General features: G+C 39.8%; 1 protein-coding gene across 3 annotated transcripts in view; it reads left to right on the plus strand.

Annotated features, from left to right (window-relative positions):
* CRAMP1 (cramped chromatin regulator homolog 1) overlaps nucleotides 1–17173 on the plus strand; it is a 50479-nt gene extending 33306 nt beyond the window's left edge. For all 3 annotated transcript variants that reach the window (XM_032985894.2, XM_042798612.1, XM_042798613.1), the window contains exons 12-21: nucleotides 1312–1493; nucleotides 2149–2223; nucleotides 4481–4562; nucleotides 5309–5413; nucleotides 6425–6603; nucleotides 7169–7249; nucleotides 8598–8832; nucleotides 9113–9277; nucleotides 9916–10061; nucleotides 12519–17173. In XM_032985894.2, coding sequence (XP_032841785.2) covers nucleotides 1312–1493; nucleotides 2149–2223; nucleotides 4481–4562; nucleotides 5309–5413; nucleotides 6425–6603; nucleotides 7169–7249; nucleotides 8598–8832; nucleotides 9113–9277; nucleotides 9916–10061; nucleotides 12519–12683 — 1415 coding nt within the window. In that variant the 3' untranslated portion in view covers nucleotides 12684–17173. The remainder of the gene's footprint in view (nucleotides 1–1311; nucleotides 1494–2148; nucleotides 2224–4480; nucleotides 4563–5308; nucleotides 5414–6424; nucleotides 6604–7168; nucleotides 7250–8597; nucleotides 8833–9112; nucleotides 9278–9915; nucleotides 10062–12518) is intronic.
* Nucleotides 17174–17594: the final 421 nt, after the last annotated feature.

A 17594-nucleotide genomic window follows, 5' to 3' on the forward strand; every position in this document is an offset into this window, starting at 1 on the left:
AATATTGTGTGTATTATCTTTAACAATTCTCTCTAACTCCTGGTCAGGCAGGAGGCACAACTTGATACGTTGTTCTGCATTTAATTGATTTTTAGATACACTGGCACACTGTAATTTTAACTAGCCTTTGGAAAAACAGCAGAACCTAGAGCAGCAGGATGGAGGTGGCAATTTTGTCCTTTATATAGGATAATAAAACCTGCATGTTTCTTTGTAGGTAGATAAAGTTTTATGTTCTTCAAAACACTTGTTGAATACTGTTGCGTATACCCATCACATCATTGCCGTGGCCCAAGCTTGTGCTGTGTTGCCTTCCTGCCTAGGGAGGCAGCAGGCATGACTAATTGTTGCCAGCATTGCTTCTTCCCTCTCTGGGCGAGTCAGGTGCCTGCTGCCCCCCAGCTGAGATCTCCAGCCCAGCAGTAGAGGCTGGAGTACCATGACAAGTATGGGTGCAGTATGTGTGTGAAAATAGCCATTATTGTCTATTCTAACAAAACCCAGTGTTACATCCACAGCGAGCACTTCTGTGAAAGAGAGGCAGGTACGTTTCTTGGTTATCTCAGAATGACATACTAACAATACTGGTTTTCATCCTAGCTGGATGCCTGCAGAGTGGGCACAGCACTGTGAAATCCTACAGTATTTTTTAAAGTTAAATGTAAGTGGAGAAGTTTTACTCAGACCAGATGCCAGTATTTCAATGTCCCAAATATATTTCTAAGACAATACATCTTTTGGAAGGTATTTTGGTAAATTGATCCCCGCTCTTTCATTTCTCTGTCACCAGAATAATTTTTCAGGGGTTGCACTTTGGATTACTATGGGGAAGGGGTGGGGAGTGTAAATGAAACATAAACATTTTAGAATGAGTCTGTATTTGTATTGTCTTCCTCTGAAAAAGGAATGGTGGATATATAGTTTGTTTATTGGAAAAGGCCCTCAACTATCTCTTCTGAAGACTGAACACTGGTTAACTGGTACTGAAGACTGGTTAACACAGTCTGTGGGGGGCTTAAAACTGGGTTCTTAAATTCTAGTTTCTTCAGTAGTGTAAAATTGCACTTAACCCCCATCTTTCAAAGATTTCAAAGTAAGTGAATGTTTGTAGTATCTTTGTGAAGCAGGTAAATACTGCCAGTTTGCAGGTGGGAAAACTGACCTGTTGAGAGTTTCATGATGTGAGATCACAAACAGATAGTGGCAGAGCCAGAATCCAGAAGTCCCAGCTCTCTGTATGATCCTTCAGTTACTAAATAGTTACTTTCTTTTTGTTTTCACTTCACTTAAATTGCTGTTAAAATCTTTCAGGTTTAAGAAACCTCCCTAGACCTCTCTTGGTGGCTGGGCCTTCAAGTTCTGGAAGCACTGATGCTGATGGTGGACTCTTTGCAGTTCCTACAACTCTACCACCCAATAGCCGCCATGGGAAACTGTTCTTGCCTAGCAAAGAAGCAGAACTGACCTTCCGGCAGCACTTAGACACAATCAGTGTAAGTGAGATGACTGAATGGAAAAAGTAGCATATTGTGCCTGAGCCAGCTTCCAGTAGGTATTACAGGGTTTTTTTGTTCATCAGAAAGTATGGGCTTCTCTATGAAGCAAGGCTTCTAGTGATCCTCAAACATAACATTCTATTAGTTGAGATTAGTCAGATTTTGAGAATATAACTATGCTTTGAAGTGGCATCACCTCTTCAGACCTGAATCTGAATGCTGTCACACAGCCCAGTTGAACTGGTTCACTCTAAGTTGCTCCAGCAAATATATTTGCCAGGTTTAGCAAAACTGATACACTTTTTATTGTACAGTTACTTTTAATGCAACCTCATTACTGTGTTTAATCCAAATACTCATTTTATTTTATATATACAGTCTCAGTAACAATTTCATAGTAAGCTACATCAGTTAAGTAGTGAAATGGCCCTTTTGGGAGAAAGCTTTGTCTCCATAAAACAAGAAGAAAAAAATACATTTCTGGTGAAAAATTTTCCTCCTGTACCAGAAAGAATATTCTACTGTCCAAAACAAACCACAGTATTTTAATAAATAGTTGCAACTCTATTGAAAAACAGATTTGGGGAGGTATAATTTATTCTGTGTCTGCATGCTTAAAATACTTTCTAATGCATTTCCTGTTCTTGTCCAGATGCAGTCAGACTTCTTCTTGCCAAAGCCAAGAAAGTTACGGAACAGGCACTTGCGGAAGCCATTAGTAGTACAGGTCAGAACAATTTCCAAAGTGTGAAATGCCTGTTTTGCTTCCTGAATAGATATCAGTAAGGCCATAATGATTTGCACCAAACTGAAATACAAAACTGAATTTCCCTTGTATATCCACTGGAGAAGTGAAGCTGAACATATGAAGGAACAGGCATTTTACTCTGTATTGTAACCAGCCATGTTATATTTCCTATGAGGAATGTCAACAACATAGTAGTCCAATGCATGAGGTAGTTTGGAAAAAATAAAAGAGCCTGTCCTCTGAAAGCAGGTTCTGCTGTTTGGGCCTGCTGGTACTGATGCACAGGCAGTGTGTTCATGTGGTATCCTGATCTGTCACTGCTAGAGCTGACATTGCTATTGCAACAAGATCTCCCTTTAGATATTTTTTCCTGCTTCCTACTCACTAATGGCTGTTAAACTTGGGTAGGTAGTTAAATAAAACATAACGCTACTTAAAAGAACAGTGATTTCTGGAAAAAAATGGGACTTGCAGAGAGAGGTATGGAAGAGGTAGCCTGTTGTCATGGAACTTTGGTGGTGGGCAGTCATTAACCTCCTTTAGACTACTCTCATAACTCAGCAAAACAGTATGTGCCACTGTGAAACCACAGGCACGTGGAGAACATACCAGAAATCTAAAACCTAAATAATGGAAATTTGTTTGGGGAAAACAAGCTACCAGGTGTCAGTATACCTTTTTGTCTCTTCTGCTCTGTATAAGAGTAGAAGACCTAGAAATTAGGTACATGCTATTTTTTGGTTCTGAGATATTCTGGTCTATGCAATTCTGTTTGTTTTAAGAGCTCCCAACTACATACCTCCTGTCGTGGTTTGAGCTCAGAGGGCAATTGAGTGCCATTCAGCTCTTCACTCACCCCTTCACCCCCAGAGCTGGGAAGGAGAAAATTAAGCAAATGGTTCAGACATCGAGATAAGGACAGGGAGTTATGACTCACCCATTACGGTCACAGGCAAAAGACAGGCTCGTTAGGAGAAGAAAAAAGAACATCAATGTAGTACAGACACTAACAACAACATTTAACAGAGTAGGAGAGTGAGGAGCATTACCACATCTTGAAAACACCTTCTTCCACCCCTCCTTTCTTACCAGGCTCAGCTTTGCTCCTGATTTCTCTGTCTCATCCCTGCCCTAGTGGTGCGGGGCCCAGGGAATTGAGGAGTGCAGTCAGTTCTGCTGCTTCTTCCACCTTAGGGCAGGGGGAAAAGGGGAACTTCTGGCATTCTCCCCTTGTTCCAGTCTGGTTCCACTCTCAGAGGAGACAGTCCTCCACAAACTTTTTCCCCACAAACTTTCTGCAACTTGAGTCCCTCCCATGGGCCACAGCATTTCCTGAGCTGCTCCAGCCTGAGTTGCCCCCAAATGTTGCAGTCCTCCAAGCACTGAACTATAACAGCAGGGGTTGCTTCTTCCCACAGAGTCACGTCCTACTTCAGGTGCAGCCACCTCCTCCGGCTGGGCTCATCCACAGGCCGCAGGTCGGCCTCTGCTCCACTGGTGACCTCTGTGGGTGGCAGGGGGGGTGGCCCTGCCGTTTCACCATGCAATACAGGGGGGCTCTCTGCTCCAGTGCACCTTCCCCGCTTCCTTCTCCTTCCTTCCACTAACCTCAGTATTCACATAGATGCAGTTCCTCCTCACAAGTCTAACTCCTCCTTCCAGGTTCCCCTTCTTAAATACTTTATCACAGAGGTGCAGCCACTGTCACTAATTGGCTCAGCCCTGGCCAGAGGTGGGTCTGACTTGGAACCCGGGGCTTTGAGAAGCTTCTCACAGGGGCCACTGCTGTAGCCCCCTCCCCCGCTACCAGAATCCCTGCCACACACACAAATTTAGCACACTGCCTCATTAATTCCCACTCATTTAATTGTAATAGAATATCAGTTTGCACACAGACTAGATCCTTAAGATCACTGCTGTAATTCTGTGGGAGATTTGAAAATTATTACAAGTATAATCAGAAAGGAATATAGTTGTAATTAGCATTTATCTGAGAATTGTCCCATGTGGAAATGTTCCCTTATAATAGTTTACAGAGAAAACATGATTCCTACCTGTAGCTCCTTTCTCAAGATTACACAAACCTTATTGCTGTGTCTGTTGCATGACAGTCATGCCATGTAAATACTCTGCTTATTCTGGAAGGTATCATGAACTTCTGTACCTTAGAAGATGAACTTTACCCTCTCTTCTGTGTTTAAATATGTTTTGGTTTATTGTTGTTTCCCTCACGTAGAGAACACTGCTTCCCAGGCCATCTGGAAATCCGTCCCAGCATGTCTGTTCTTTTTCTATCTTATCCAACTCATCCATTACAGGTGAGTCAGCATATTTTCTATAACTTTAATGCCACCATGAGATGGACTGGAAAGTGTCCCTTAAAACTGCATAAAGGAATAAGTATTAAAAAGAGGAAAATATCCTTTCAAAACCACAGAACAGTTGCTTGAGTCACTTCCTGCAGGATGATGGGAGTGTTCTCTTGGATCTTTGTTATGCAAGTCATGATTATGATAGAAATTTTTTTCTTCCATTTCTCAGTATTGAAAGCAGGGAATAGTAAGGAGTTCTCTATAAGGAGACAAAATTTTTGAATAAGTTACTTAGATAAGAAATTTTTTTTTTCTGTAGGGTGTAATCATTTGTCTGGGTTTTATAATGGACTTTTCCTGGCACCTGGGATACTGTTTAAATTTCAGATGGTGTAATCAATATACTGCCCATTTGTCCTTTTCTACTGATACACTCTTGAGAACGATGGTAGTACAGGTGATCCCCAGTCTCGGTTTAAGTCTCAAAATCAGCATGAGGCCTTAAAGGTTATCTTCACTGAAAATAATGAAAGCAGCTTCAGTAACACAGCAACACCTGCTGTTTCATTTTTGTGATAAGGCGCTGGTTAGCTTGCATTACTACTTCAAGTCTCTTTAGTCACCTCCACTACTTGCATTCCCAGAGCTTGCTACTGTTCGGAATTTGTTTGCTTCCATTGATCTGTGTTGTGTTCTGCTTTAAAAGATGTTAGATTTCAATTGCTTGAGAGTTATTTAATCCTTCGTCCTAGGGAGAGGTTCTTTTCGGCCAATCCAGTCCTCACTGACTAAAGCTGCTGTTTCTCGTCCAATTGTGCCCAAAGTTCTTCCAACACAGGCAACCAACCATCTGTCTAGTAAGTAATTCCTTAAACAGAATGAGAATCAGTCTGTTGTGATCTGTATGATGTTAAATTGTTGGTTTCTGTTCCCTAGGTAAAATCTTTAGTGCCTTTGGAAGTTAAAGAAGACAGCTGGGTTAATGATACCTTAATTTCCGTGGCTTTGTGTGACTGCAGAAAGGGAGCAGTCAGTGGTGTGACAATCTGAACTAGGTTCCTTTGCTGTGTCTGACCTGTGGGCAAAGCAAGGGGTTAGAATTTGCAACCAAAGTTGACCACTTTTGTGATGTTTTGTTGTAAGACCACTTTGAAAAGGGGTTGTGACACATTTGAAAGGAAATTATAAGTAGCTTATCTGCTAACATGGGATTATGAATTCTGCAGGAAAAAAACGTGCCAGTGTACCCGAAGCAAATATGGTCTTGCAACAAAAGAATGGGTCCCATAATTAGAATGATTAGTGAGGTGAAAACAATAACTGCCTCTGTTTTACTTAGAAGATTCTCTGTAACAAGAAGACATTCAGATGTTTTAAGTGGATTTTAAAATACCGGGGTAAGGTTGACCCTGCAACAACGTAAGTTTTTTATGTTGAGTCTAAATGGCTGCTAGAGGCAAAATAAGGCTATGTTGTTTTTAGAGCTCATCTAGTAAACCATAGGAAATTTCCAGAAATTGCATAACCAAATACTTAAAAATTTGCAGGACAGAAAAGAAAAAAAAAATAGAAGGAGAAGCCAGTCAGGGAGAACTGATATGTTTCTCTAAACTGTTTTGATATACCTGATAACATGTTGGAACAGGGCAGAAAAATTAAACGTTTTAGTGGAAAGAAATGTTATACTTTGTGAAGAGGAACAGCTGATAGAGCTAATCAGATAATTACCATTTTTGCTTTTTGCATGTGTTAAGTTTTGACTCTGGGTAATTTAAAAAAAAAACCCATCTTTTAGATGAGTTGCAACAAAGTAACTTCCTGAAGAAAAGTCTTGTAATGTGTTCTTTGCTTTTTTTGTTCCACAATAGGTGCTATTGACTTGGCAGCTAAAAGTGCTGGTATTATCCCTGGTAGCCCTATGCCTATCCTGGATGCAGATGGTTTGTCAGGTGTGTCTCCATTGTCACCAGATGGAGTGACCACGGTGGTAACAGGGCAGGAGTCAACAGCAGCGCATCAGAACGGAGGCTCCATCACCACTGTAGAGGTCAGAGTCTCCTCAGCATGCTTTTTAAAGTAAAGCGTCTTGCTCTTCCACTGTATAAAAAAGCTGTGTTATTGACTCTTCAGTGAGCTTTCTCCTGGAGCTTGCTATTAGACACTTATCATGGCAAACCTAATCTTTGTTGTATAGGATGTATTTTGGAGTTGAGGGATACAATCATCACCACATTGAACAGATTTCCATTCTGTAGAATAGCTTTCAGCTGTGAGATTGTTGAAGTTGCCTGTCCAGAAATCTGGGCTTGAAAATAAACAGCAGCTTTTCAATAGACAATAAATCAGGAAGGAATCTGGGGCAAAACACAGACTTTTAGAGATGTATTTGGAATGTAAACTTTGATTTTTCCTTGCTGTTTCTTTCATTGAGACCCAAATACATGTTAGTCCGTGTTATTTTCTCAGGGAGTTGATGGATGATTTTGAAAGGCATGACATGTAGAAGGAACGTGCATAAATATTGATATGCATTTGTCTGTTACCTCTCCAGCTATATTTGCAGCATCTTGTGTAAACATTTGTCACTCACATGGTTTCTGTTGTGCCTCTAGAGCTCAGGCCCTGGGTGTCGTGTTCCATTCATCAGCCTACCAACACGGCATGAGCAGGAGACAGTTCCTGATGGTTTCCAGGTAGAGTATGTGTTGAAAGAACAGTTGTATGAAATAGGTAATGTTCTGAAAACACCACTGGTATTACTAATTAAAATCCCCTTGTTCCCAGGTAACTGTGCACCTTTGGTACTATTTTGTGGGAATTGAAATCTGTAGCATCTGAAGAAATTTAGGAAAGCTGCTTAAATTTCTGTGGGTGCTGTTCTCTGTGAAAGCAAAGCAAAGCTGATGGTTTCTGACTTCTGAAGGACAAACAGGTTTTACATATTTCTTGGTACAGTAGAGGAGTTGATACTTGCTTTGCTGTATCATACATGTGTATTTTAGACATGACAAAGAAAGATTTCATCAATTGGTAGTCCTGCTGCTTGTGTGTTGCTGAAGGAGGAATACTGAGACTAAAAGTGTGATTGTAATGCCAGCATCCTCTTCAGAGAATTACTCTTTTTGCTGGATCCAATAAGATGTAGATACTTAAAAAGTAACTGTGGCGGCACCCAAGTTGTAAGAGTATTTTCATCCTATCCCCACCTTCCTTTTGCAGTGAGATCCAGGACCTTGTGTTAGATACTTAAGCCTCAAAATACAGGCTTTTATTTTTTTCAGTGAAGCATGTTCCACCCTTCCTGTGACAGGTACATGCAAAAAAGGTCAAATTAATTTGATTGGAGAGCATAAAGGAGAGGAAGATTTTTTTTATAGTACAGATGATAGGATGTGAACCTACTAGGCATTTACCCATGGGAATGGGGCCTTAGGTTCTGGTTATGGCTCTCAGGACAGCTTTGTATATATATACTAAATCAGAAAAAAGTCACAAACATTTCTATGATGAGGTACTAATACAAGACTCCTTAAGAAAGATCAGTTGAGTTTTGGGCAGTCTGGTTGTGAAGAGGAGTAAGTTAGCAGTTTAAAATATTTATGTACTCTTCAAGAAGTTACAGGGTTTTTGCCTATACAAAGGCAAATTAATACTTAAGAACTATCTTGTAGGTTCATCAAAATCATGTTAATTTTATTATGCTTGTTTCTGATATGTAGGCTGTATTAAATTTTCTTTGGAATGTTACAGGCCCATATTTTTTCAGATGATTTGGCAGGATATGGGCTGAAGCATATTTGTTCATGCTTACAGATATTTTTCATTAAAATAATAGAAATCTATTATATAAATAATATATTCCTACAATTTTAATAATATTATCTGTTGAATTATTAATCTTTTCTCTCTCTTTTTTTTTTTTTTCCCTCCCCTTTAAAGTCTGATTTTATTCTGATGCTTAGGATCTAAGCTGTTGCTTTTTGGACAGATTTACAAGTCCTCCATAAATTTATGAACAGTTAACTCTGTTTTTTGTAACAGGGCACATCAGTCCTTTCTCTGTCAGAACTGTCCAAGACTCCCCTCCAAAATGGTCTTTCCACCTCTCCACTTCCCTCATCAGAGGCTTCCAGTACCCGGCTCTCTCCTCCCAATGTTTCTGCTCTCTTGGATATTTCTCTTCCTGGACCACCTGAAGATGTGCTTTCTCAAGGAGAACCTGCCACTCAAATCAGTGATTCTATCATTGAAATAGCTATCAGCTCTGGTCAATACAGTAAGTCTGAGCTTAGCTAAAGTCTTCCTATTAACTTAAAAAAAAAAAAATCCCTGTCATCTTACATGTCAGCAGAAACTCTTTCAGGAAGCAGTTCTTGGTTTTCTGATTTATTTTTTTTAATATCTGTTTGAAATAAAATTATGTACCTTGCCTTTATTTTCTTGCATGTGTAGGCAGGGTTTTTTTTGTTGTTGTTGTTTTCTGAACATAAATTAGTGCAGTGTCTTGTAACTTTACCTCATTGACTCAGTCAGTGATTCCTGACATTGACTTACAGGTGAAGGTGTTTCTCTCTCACCTGCAAAGCTGAATGGCAGTGACAGCTCCAAAAGTCTTCCATCCCCATCCAGTAGTCCTCAACAGAACTGGATTGCATCTCCCAGCCATGATCCCCAGTGGTACCCCAATGACTCCACAGACTCATCTCTCAGCAGCTTGTTTTGTAAGTGTCAGTATGCATAGAATTGCAACAAAAAAGCTCTTTCCTTTCAAAAAAAAAAAAAAAAGTGCTGTTTATTAGAAGTGAATCCTTTGGAAAATCATAAACCCGATAGGAGGTTTGTAGAATTCTTCCTGTATTACTTTCATTTCAACAGTGTTGCCTTGAATACATTTCCTTTCTCTTTACAAGTCTGTTCCTGAAAAGATCCTGTTGCTAGATTGGGGCCCATACCTTGGGACAAATAATTCCTTGGCAGTTCTTTGTAGTCTGTTTGGAGCCTGACTCATCAGTTAGGTTGAGACATTTTGGCTGTTCTGACAAAATGAAAAGATGCCCTTGGCTCTGCTGTTGTTGGAAAAATAGGCTTCGTTCTGTGCTTGGTGAGCATAATCTCAAAGACATGAGATCACTGGGTTTGTTTGGGGTTTGGTTGGTTTTTTTAATTAATATTTAATGGGGCCACTGTAATTAGTCTCTGTACTCTTAGCAGTGTGCTGATGGTGTTCATGCTGGTGACACATAATTTTTAAGAGAAAGAAGAAATAAATATCTGTCCTCCATTTTCATAGTCCTTCTCTTTATCCTCCTAATTGCAAACATTCAGTGCAGTGACTTACTGATGTGCCTGTCCTTTATAGCAAGTTTCATCTCCCCCGAGAAGGGACGAAAAATGTTGCCAACTCCTGTTGGGACTACCAGTGGCACCTCCTTACTGGGACCCAGCCTTCTGGATGGAAACTCACGGGATTCTTTTGTGTCACGGTCTCTGGCAGATGTAGCAGAGGTATGTCATCAAATTACATTCAGCTGTTTGCTTCCTTTTTTTTTAGCGCAGTGTTATTTTATATTGTCTGTCATACCTTCCTGAGATACTTAAGGCAAAGAGGTGTTGAGATCTACACTTTAGCTTAGGAAAACAGGGTTATAGTCTTAACAGAAAGATGTAAAATGAGTTGAGGGTATACAGCACCAGAGCTGGTGCAAGAAGCTATTGTGAGCACGTTCGACCCAGGTTCTTTTTTCTGGCGCAGGTGATGTTTACTTTATTGGACATATCTTTGTTTTGACAGAGGGAATTGTAATCCTTCTGTTTTGTATGTCCTGCTTTGTAGAGCAGGAATTGAAAATACTAAAGATGAGATAAAGGTTAATACTGATGCAGCTACAGTACACTTGGAGGACTGGTAGAAAAAATAAATAGGTCCAGAAGGAAGAAGCAGGAAATGGTTAATACTAAGTTACCTGAGAGGATGGCAGAAGGTCCTGTGCTGCTGAGTTATCTTCTCTGTTTGTAGAATTATCCTTCTGTTTAGAAATCTTTGAAGCGGTAAAGAGCAGCAGTTATTAAGGCTTCTATACACTTGAGGACAGAGCTCCCTTTCAGAGGGACAGAGACATACTGGAGGAATGAGCTGCTGGGAACATTATGGAATTCAGCAAGGACAAATGTAAAGTCCTGCCCTCAGGAAAGAATAACCCCAACAGCAGTACAGGCTGGAGACTGACTGTTTAGGACACAGCTCTGCTGAGAAGTACGTGAGCATCTCGAGAGCCAGAAAGCTGAACGTGGCCCAGGATGTTTGGTGGCAGATGACCAACAGTGTCATAGGCTGTTTTAACAGGAGCATAGCCAGTGGATCGAACAAAGTGATGGTTATTTCACTCTACTCAACAGCTGTGAGACCATGTCTACAATACTGTGACCAGTTTTGAGCACCTAGTACAAGGAAGACATAGATAAACTGAAGCAAGTTCAGCCAAGGGCCACCAGGACGATTAGGGGGCTGAAGCACCTGTCTGTGAGGAAAGGATGATGGTGCTGGGCTTGTTCAGTCTGGAGAAGGCTTCAGGATGGGAGGGACCTAACTGCCTGCCAGTAATTTCAGGGAGGTCATCAAGAAGATGTAGCCAGGCCTTTCACAGAGTGATGATGCATTGTGGAAGGAACAGGCAAAAGTTGAATTGAGAAAGGTTATGACTACATACAAAGAAAAACCTTTTCACTCTGAAGACAGGCAGTGGAACAGGTTGCCCAGAGATGTTGTGCAGCGTCTGTCTTCAGAGCTTTTTACTACTAACATGGATAAAGCCCCAAGTAAGCTCGCCTGTTCTCCTAGGTGACCCAGCTTTGATCAGGAGGTTGAACTAGAGATCTTTTCAGGTCCCTTCCAATCTTAGTTATCCTACAGTTTATAGTTGTTGACACAGTGTAACGTCGGGTACACTGTGACTTTGTGGGGGCTTGCCCTGATGGCAAAAAAATGTCATTATTCCATTGCCCTTTGGATTTGGATGAGGAGGTTCTGTGCAGGCCTTGTAACCAGAAACTGCAGCAAGCTCATGCTGTTTTAATGTGCCTCTAGCAGCTTCAGGCTCCACACACAGCTCCACTTCCTGGCATAAATATGAAGGTTCTGCTTTCTTCATGGTGAGAATCTGTCAGGCTATGTGTTAATTAAAGGAATATATGATAATGTATTTGTGTAGATTTGGAGTGACATTGAAGCCCTTGATCTTACAAACTGCCTTCAGAAGAAAATGGGGTAAGCCACCATTTTAGGCACACCAAAGCAGCTGTTGTGGCAGATGTGGGTTTGTGTGGGAGTCTTCAGAGGAAGCAAGTATCATTTAAAAATGGCTCTAAAGATGGGAGAATTTTGAAAGGCCTTTTAGTGTCCTGCAGAATCAAGTTTTATTTACAAATGCAGTTATTATGTTAGAGGTAATACCTATAGAGTTTTCGTACAGCGGATCTACTAATGCACCTTAACGCTGAATTAAGGCTAGACAGGTTAAGCCCATTGAGACTCTAAGTTTTGGGTTGGTTTTTTTTTTTTTTTTAGAAGCTTTAATTTAGCCATGGATAAAAGCTGTTCTCTAACTGAGATAAAGTGTATCTTTCATATGAGGAAAGGCTGGGAATGAAGATGAGGGAGCCAAACCCTTCTCAGGACAAGAGGTAGCAGGGCACAAATTGAAATATGAAATTCCACCTGAATATAAGAAAATGTTTTTAATGTGAGAGCGGTCAAACAGTGAAACAGTTTGCCCAGAGAGGTTGTGGGATCTCCATTTACGAAGATAATTCAACACCTGGCCGGATAAGGTCCAGGGCAACCTGTTCTAGATGCTTGAGCAGGATGGTTGGACAAAATGATCTCAAGATGTCCCTTCCAACCTAAACAATTATCTGAAATTTCCACTGACATGTAGCTCTTTTTTCCTCTCACGTCTCTTCTAGGTGGTGGATTCCCAGCTGGCTTGCATGATGAATGAGAACAGCATAGATTACATATCTCGTTTTAATGACCTTGCCCAGGAACTATCAATACCTGAGCCAACCCGCAGGGAAATTCTGTTTGATGGAGGAGGTGGTGGTCCCCCAATTGGGGATCTCTCACAGTGAGTGTATGAGACCAGCAGGTTGGTGTAGACCGTTCAGCTAAAGTTGGAGCTTGCAGCGCTGGATCATGGCAACGGCAGGTTGTAGAAAAGCGGCTGAGGCTCACTTGTCCTTATCTTGTACACTTCTTTCTAAAAGAAAAGCATTGTCTTCAAAGGTCTGAAGAAGTACTTGCAAGTCCTGGAATGTGCAATATGCTGGGAACAACAAAACATGGAATAGTTATTACAGGAACTGGTGTGTCACTTGCATCAGTGATAGAAGATGTCAGGTTTATGGGACAGTCCTGGACTTGTACTTTGGAATGGCCTAAGCAAGAAGCTCAAGCAGGGAGGGGTATTGCCAGATGCTCCCCTACATGAATTATTTTTTGTGTAGTAATCAAAATGCTATGATTTGTGATCCACATTGAAGTGGAGGAGGAGGAAGGGTGGGGGTGGGTATCAGAACCATTTTGCATCTTGACATGACCTAATTGGCACTCTTTTTATCAGTCAGTCAAACTGAAGATTCTTGCACTCTCTTCAAAGGCGCTGCAACTCTACGATGCTGTGTTTTTATAGACCGTTCTGTTTCCTTGGCTATGTTTTGTTGTTTGACCATTCCAGCAGGGACACGTACTCACTTTTTTGTTTTGTAGGGAAGCTCTGATTCACCATACTCCCAGACTGCACGTATCCTTGGGGAGTTTCCTCTATTTTTAAACCCCATCACACATCACAATCATCATCATCCTGACTGCACTCAGATTGTCCACCTTTGAGATACTTCACCACATTGCACGGTTCATCCCGTTAGCTGGGAGAGTGCTTTCTTGCTTCCCTGAAGAAAGGTTGCTTTATAAGTCAGGAAACACTGCAGAAGAGCTTACTGGAATCACTATGAAAGCTTTGTTGTAATTAGTTTTGGCTTTGCTGGAAACCTGTATATATTGCCATCTTCACAAAAATTGAGGATTTACCTGGGAGAGGAAATAGGAAAGAATATCTTAATGTATAAAACCAAATCATATGTTAATGCTAAAGTTGTTGAGATCTCTTTTGTGTCATGAAGAGGAGAGGTGTCAAGTCCTAGCTTAATCCCTTAGTCCTTCCTTATTTCCTCCTTGTTCTGTGAATTCCAGGTGCTCTGTAGTACCTCAGGGTACTTTCATTATAGTCACTCCCAGGCACTAGTGGATCTGGCACTCACTCTACTAAATCCCTGTGCATTTAATGTTAGTGTTTTAGTATTTGAAAGACCCAGATCCTGATACCAGCAGGTTCAAAGGAATATAAAGTTACTTTCTCTAGAGCTGGTTGTCAATTTTACCTTTAAAACTCAGGACACTTTTCCTATTTCCTTTCCTACTGGTCATGAGAGAGAATACCTTTATTGTGCCCCTTTTTTAAGCACTTGTCTGCTTCTCCAGTAAGAGGATGTCCCTTGGCTATTTTAAGTAGCTCTGAACTTATCAAAGGGGCTAGTTCTATGTAAACCTCAACTTTTTATTATTAATAAATAAACAAAACTTCTCAATCTCTTAGGCTATTATCAGGGGTTCATTTTCCCAACTTGCACTATACTTGGTGGATGTAGTTCTACCTGCCTTTAGCTACTTTTACAAGGCATTTGACTGGGAGTTTCTCCTTGTAACTTTGCTCATGATGCACTGATTGGATTTGCTGTTTTCCCAGTCACTTTACCCTGCTTTATGTAGATTATTTTTTTTAACTGCTATATAGTTTGCCTTATACTTTCTGTCATTAAGAGAAAATGTAACAAGTTTTCTGATATATCTTTTCTGTGGCTCAGAGCAACCTTCCTGATTTCACTCAGAGTAGTGAGATTTGGATGACATTCCCAAGATCCCACCTATCAGGTTGCTACATTCTCCGCTTTGACATAGGAACCATACAGCTGTGTAAAACCAGCATTAGTGCATTGGGTGTTCCCAACAGAGAGGCAAACTCGTATTACTAGCAAGAAAACAAATATGACTAGAAGGGGAGATTTCATACCTGTAGTCTAACTTCCTGTTCTAACTGCACATCATGTGGGATATTAAGTCCTCCTGTCAATATTTCTCTTCCATTATTCTTACAGAGCCTTGTTTGAGAATTCTGATGCAGGAAATCATGTAAACCTAGAATATAAAAAGTTGAAGAAAGATTAATGCTGAGGACTATCGTTTTGAGCATTCATTCTTGGTATGGAGAGAATACCCATTAATCTTAAGAGTGACTCCCTCTAAAACTTTCAAGTTTTACTTCGAGTTGAGCTGTATTTGCTTCAGTTTTCCCCAGATTGTTTCCTCTTGGTTTTGGCTTCTTACATTAGTAATGCTGATTATCCTATTTGCTGTACCTCCAAAAATCCTTCAGACTTGCAAGACAAAAGTTAGAGGGCTCCTGCTGTGATCATGGGTTACAGGATGTGCTGGAGGAGATGTGATACATTCTAATCAAGTACTGTATTTAAAAAAAAAAAAAAAAAACACAAAAAAAAACAATGAACTCGCATTGTCAAATTTCTAAATACTGAAAGATCAATTTGACGGTCTCTATTGTATTTAGGTAGCTTGACAAACAGTTCATCTTCTTTACCCATGCTGGTAATGGAGTGGATGTGACACTGGTTTTGAGTCTTAGGTTGCCTAGAATAAGTGCCAGTGTTGCTGCATCCATATGGCTGAGCACTTCATCAAGATCTCTGAAGACTTTCTGCCACGTGATACAGGGAGCTGTCAAGCTGCCCTTTCTTAGCACGTTCAGTTGCCATAGGGGAATAAAAGAATTGCAGAATAAAGTCAGCATGGTGGCTATTTTTAGTGATGCCATGAGATCAGAAAACTTTGTTCTGAATGTTTGCAAGTAGAGTTGGAGCACCAAGTAGTAGCAAAATGGAAAAGACAGAGGTCAATTCAACATTCAGAATTTTGTGGTTAGAAACGTGTTTGGCATCAGCCTCTTAAAAGCTGTCATTATGGATCAGCATTTTATTTCAGAAATGTAATGCTTTGCAAACTGCAATTTAATAATAAAGCCCTTTCAGGACAAGTTAGTCTTATCAGGGAAAAACTTTAAAATAATTTAGATCATTGTGGCAATTTTGAATTGATGCAGAATTTGTTATCCTTGTTATGTGAAAGGTCACTTAAACACACCTCTGATTCCACCAGCTCTAGATTTTAGGTGAATGTGCTTTACAATGCTAATCATAATCAGTTTGTGCCTAAGACTGCTAAGCGAAAAACTGGGGGGAGGGTTGTATACACATACACATACAGATATATATATACACACACACACATGTACATATATATGCTTATGTGTGTGTATATATTTATTTTTTTTGTAAAACACGAAGCTTTTCCAATTTTAATTATTTCAGCTTCTCCAACAGAAGTAACAAAATCCGTATGTGTAACAATGTCAGCCTATCGTAAGCAAACATTCAAGCAAGTTACACTAAAATGCACACAGGATTGTTTTTGAGGTATGTGTGACTTTGTTAGCTCTGTAGCTTCTTGGGGTGGTTGGAGAGGACAAATGGACACTAACAACCTCCAGTTCTAATATTAATTGCTATAAGCTTTCCCCACGTTGGTTTAGTGACTATGTGTAATAAGGAAGTTCTGAGTAGTTCAGCAAGGTGAATGGCAGAAAATTCAGTATTTATTGTCATCATAGTCTGGGTGAAAAGCAGTACTACATCCTAAGAGTTAGATCTACCCGTATGTACATGTGTGTGCTAACTGGGTTTTCTGCTGAGTGTTGCATCCTGATTACCCATACAATTAATTTTATCCTTTATCACTAAATCTACTAAGCATAGGAATAGTGATTGTTTTTAATATGACATTGTTATGCCTTTTTTTGATACATGTCTTTATATTTCTAAATTGAATTAAATGTCTTGGATCAAATTAATCTACAAAGACATCTCATTTACTGACTCCACAGATCCCAGAGTAGACATTAAGTTGCATTTTGTTTTTTACACTCAGACTTTGGATGCATTTATAAGGAAAGTACTGCACTTTTTTTTAACCTTTTCAAACCTTTGAATCTCTTAATTTCACAGCAATTTGTAAATGTTAACTAAGTGAAACCTTGACAAGCACTACGGCAATAAGTTATCATTAATTATTGAAACATGATAACTGCTTTAGAGCTTATGGTTCTGGCAGCAAAATTTAATGCTGTTTCTTTTAATAATAGTTAAGCCATATCATCTAAGGTTTCTGGCTTGTTTGAGATGTGAATTTGTTTTATAGATTATAAATATACCTATATAGTGTATGTATAAAGCAGAATGCCTGTCCTTACTGATTATTTTTTGTACCATATTGTAAATTATATTATTTATTCTTTACCAATTTTGGAAAAAGGTGTTTTGGTTATTTAATATAATATACAAAAGCTGTTAAACTTCCTCTGTTTAAATTTCCAATTCAACTTGTAAAGCTGTTTTTATTCTTGTGCATAAATACATACTAATACTTGGTCTAACTTATGTCCAGTGTGTTACTTGCTGTTCATGCCCTATCAGATTTTCCATTTAACCGTTATTTACATAATGGCCCCTTGAAGGTGGCCTAAAAATTTCTCCATAAGGCCCAGCCTTCCAAGGTGAAATTCTGGCTTCAGTGAAATCAGTGACATAACTTCTCTTGATATCTCCCATCCCAGAATTTTCATGATTTTCACTGTGGTGAAAGAAGGTTTTGGTTGCTTTTTTGTGGTTTTGGGGGTGGGGGTTTTGTTTTTGTTTTTTGGGTTTTTTTTAGGGTTTTGGGTTGTGTTGTGGTTTTTTTTTTTTTTTTTTTTGCTTTACAGCTTCTGTTCCCAGTAGTGTCTGCTAATTGTGAGTGTCAGAAATGGGTCAAACCAGAGGGCTGTCTGTCCTGAATGTCCTGTCTTCATCTGTGTT

This window comes from Tyto alba, unplaced genomic scaffold (genome assembly GCF_018691265.1).
Source record: "Tyto alba isolate M040663 unplaced genomic scaffold, T.alba_DEE_v4.0 Super-Scaffold_28, whole genome shotgun sequence".
NCBI classification, from domain to species: domain Eukaryota; kingdom Metazoa; phylum Chordata; class Aves; order Strigiformes; family Tytonidae; genus Tyto; species Tyto alba.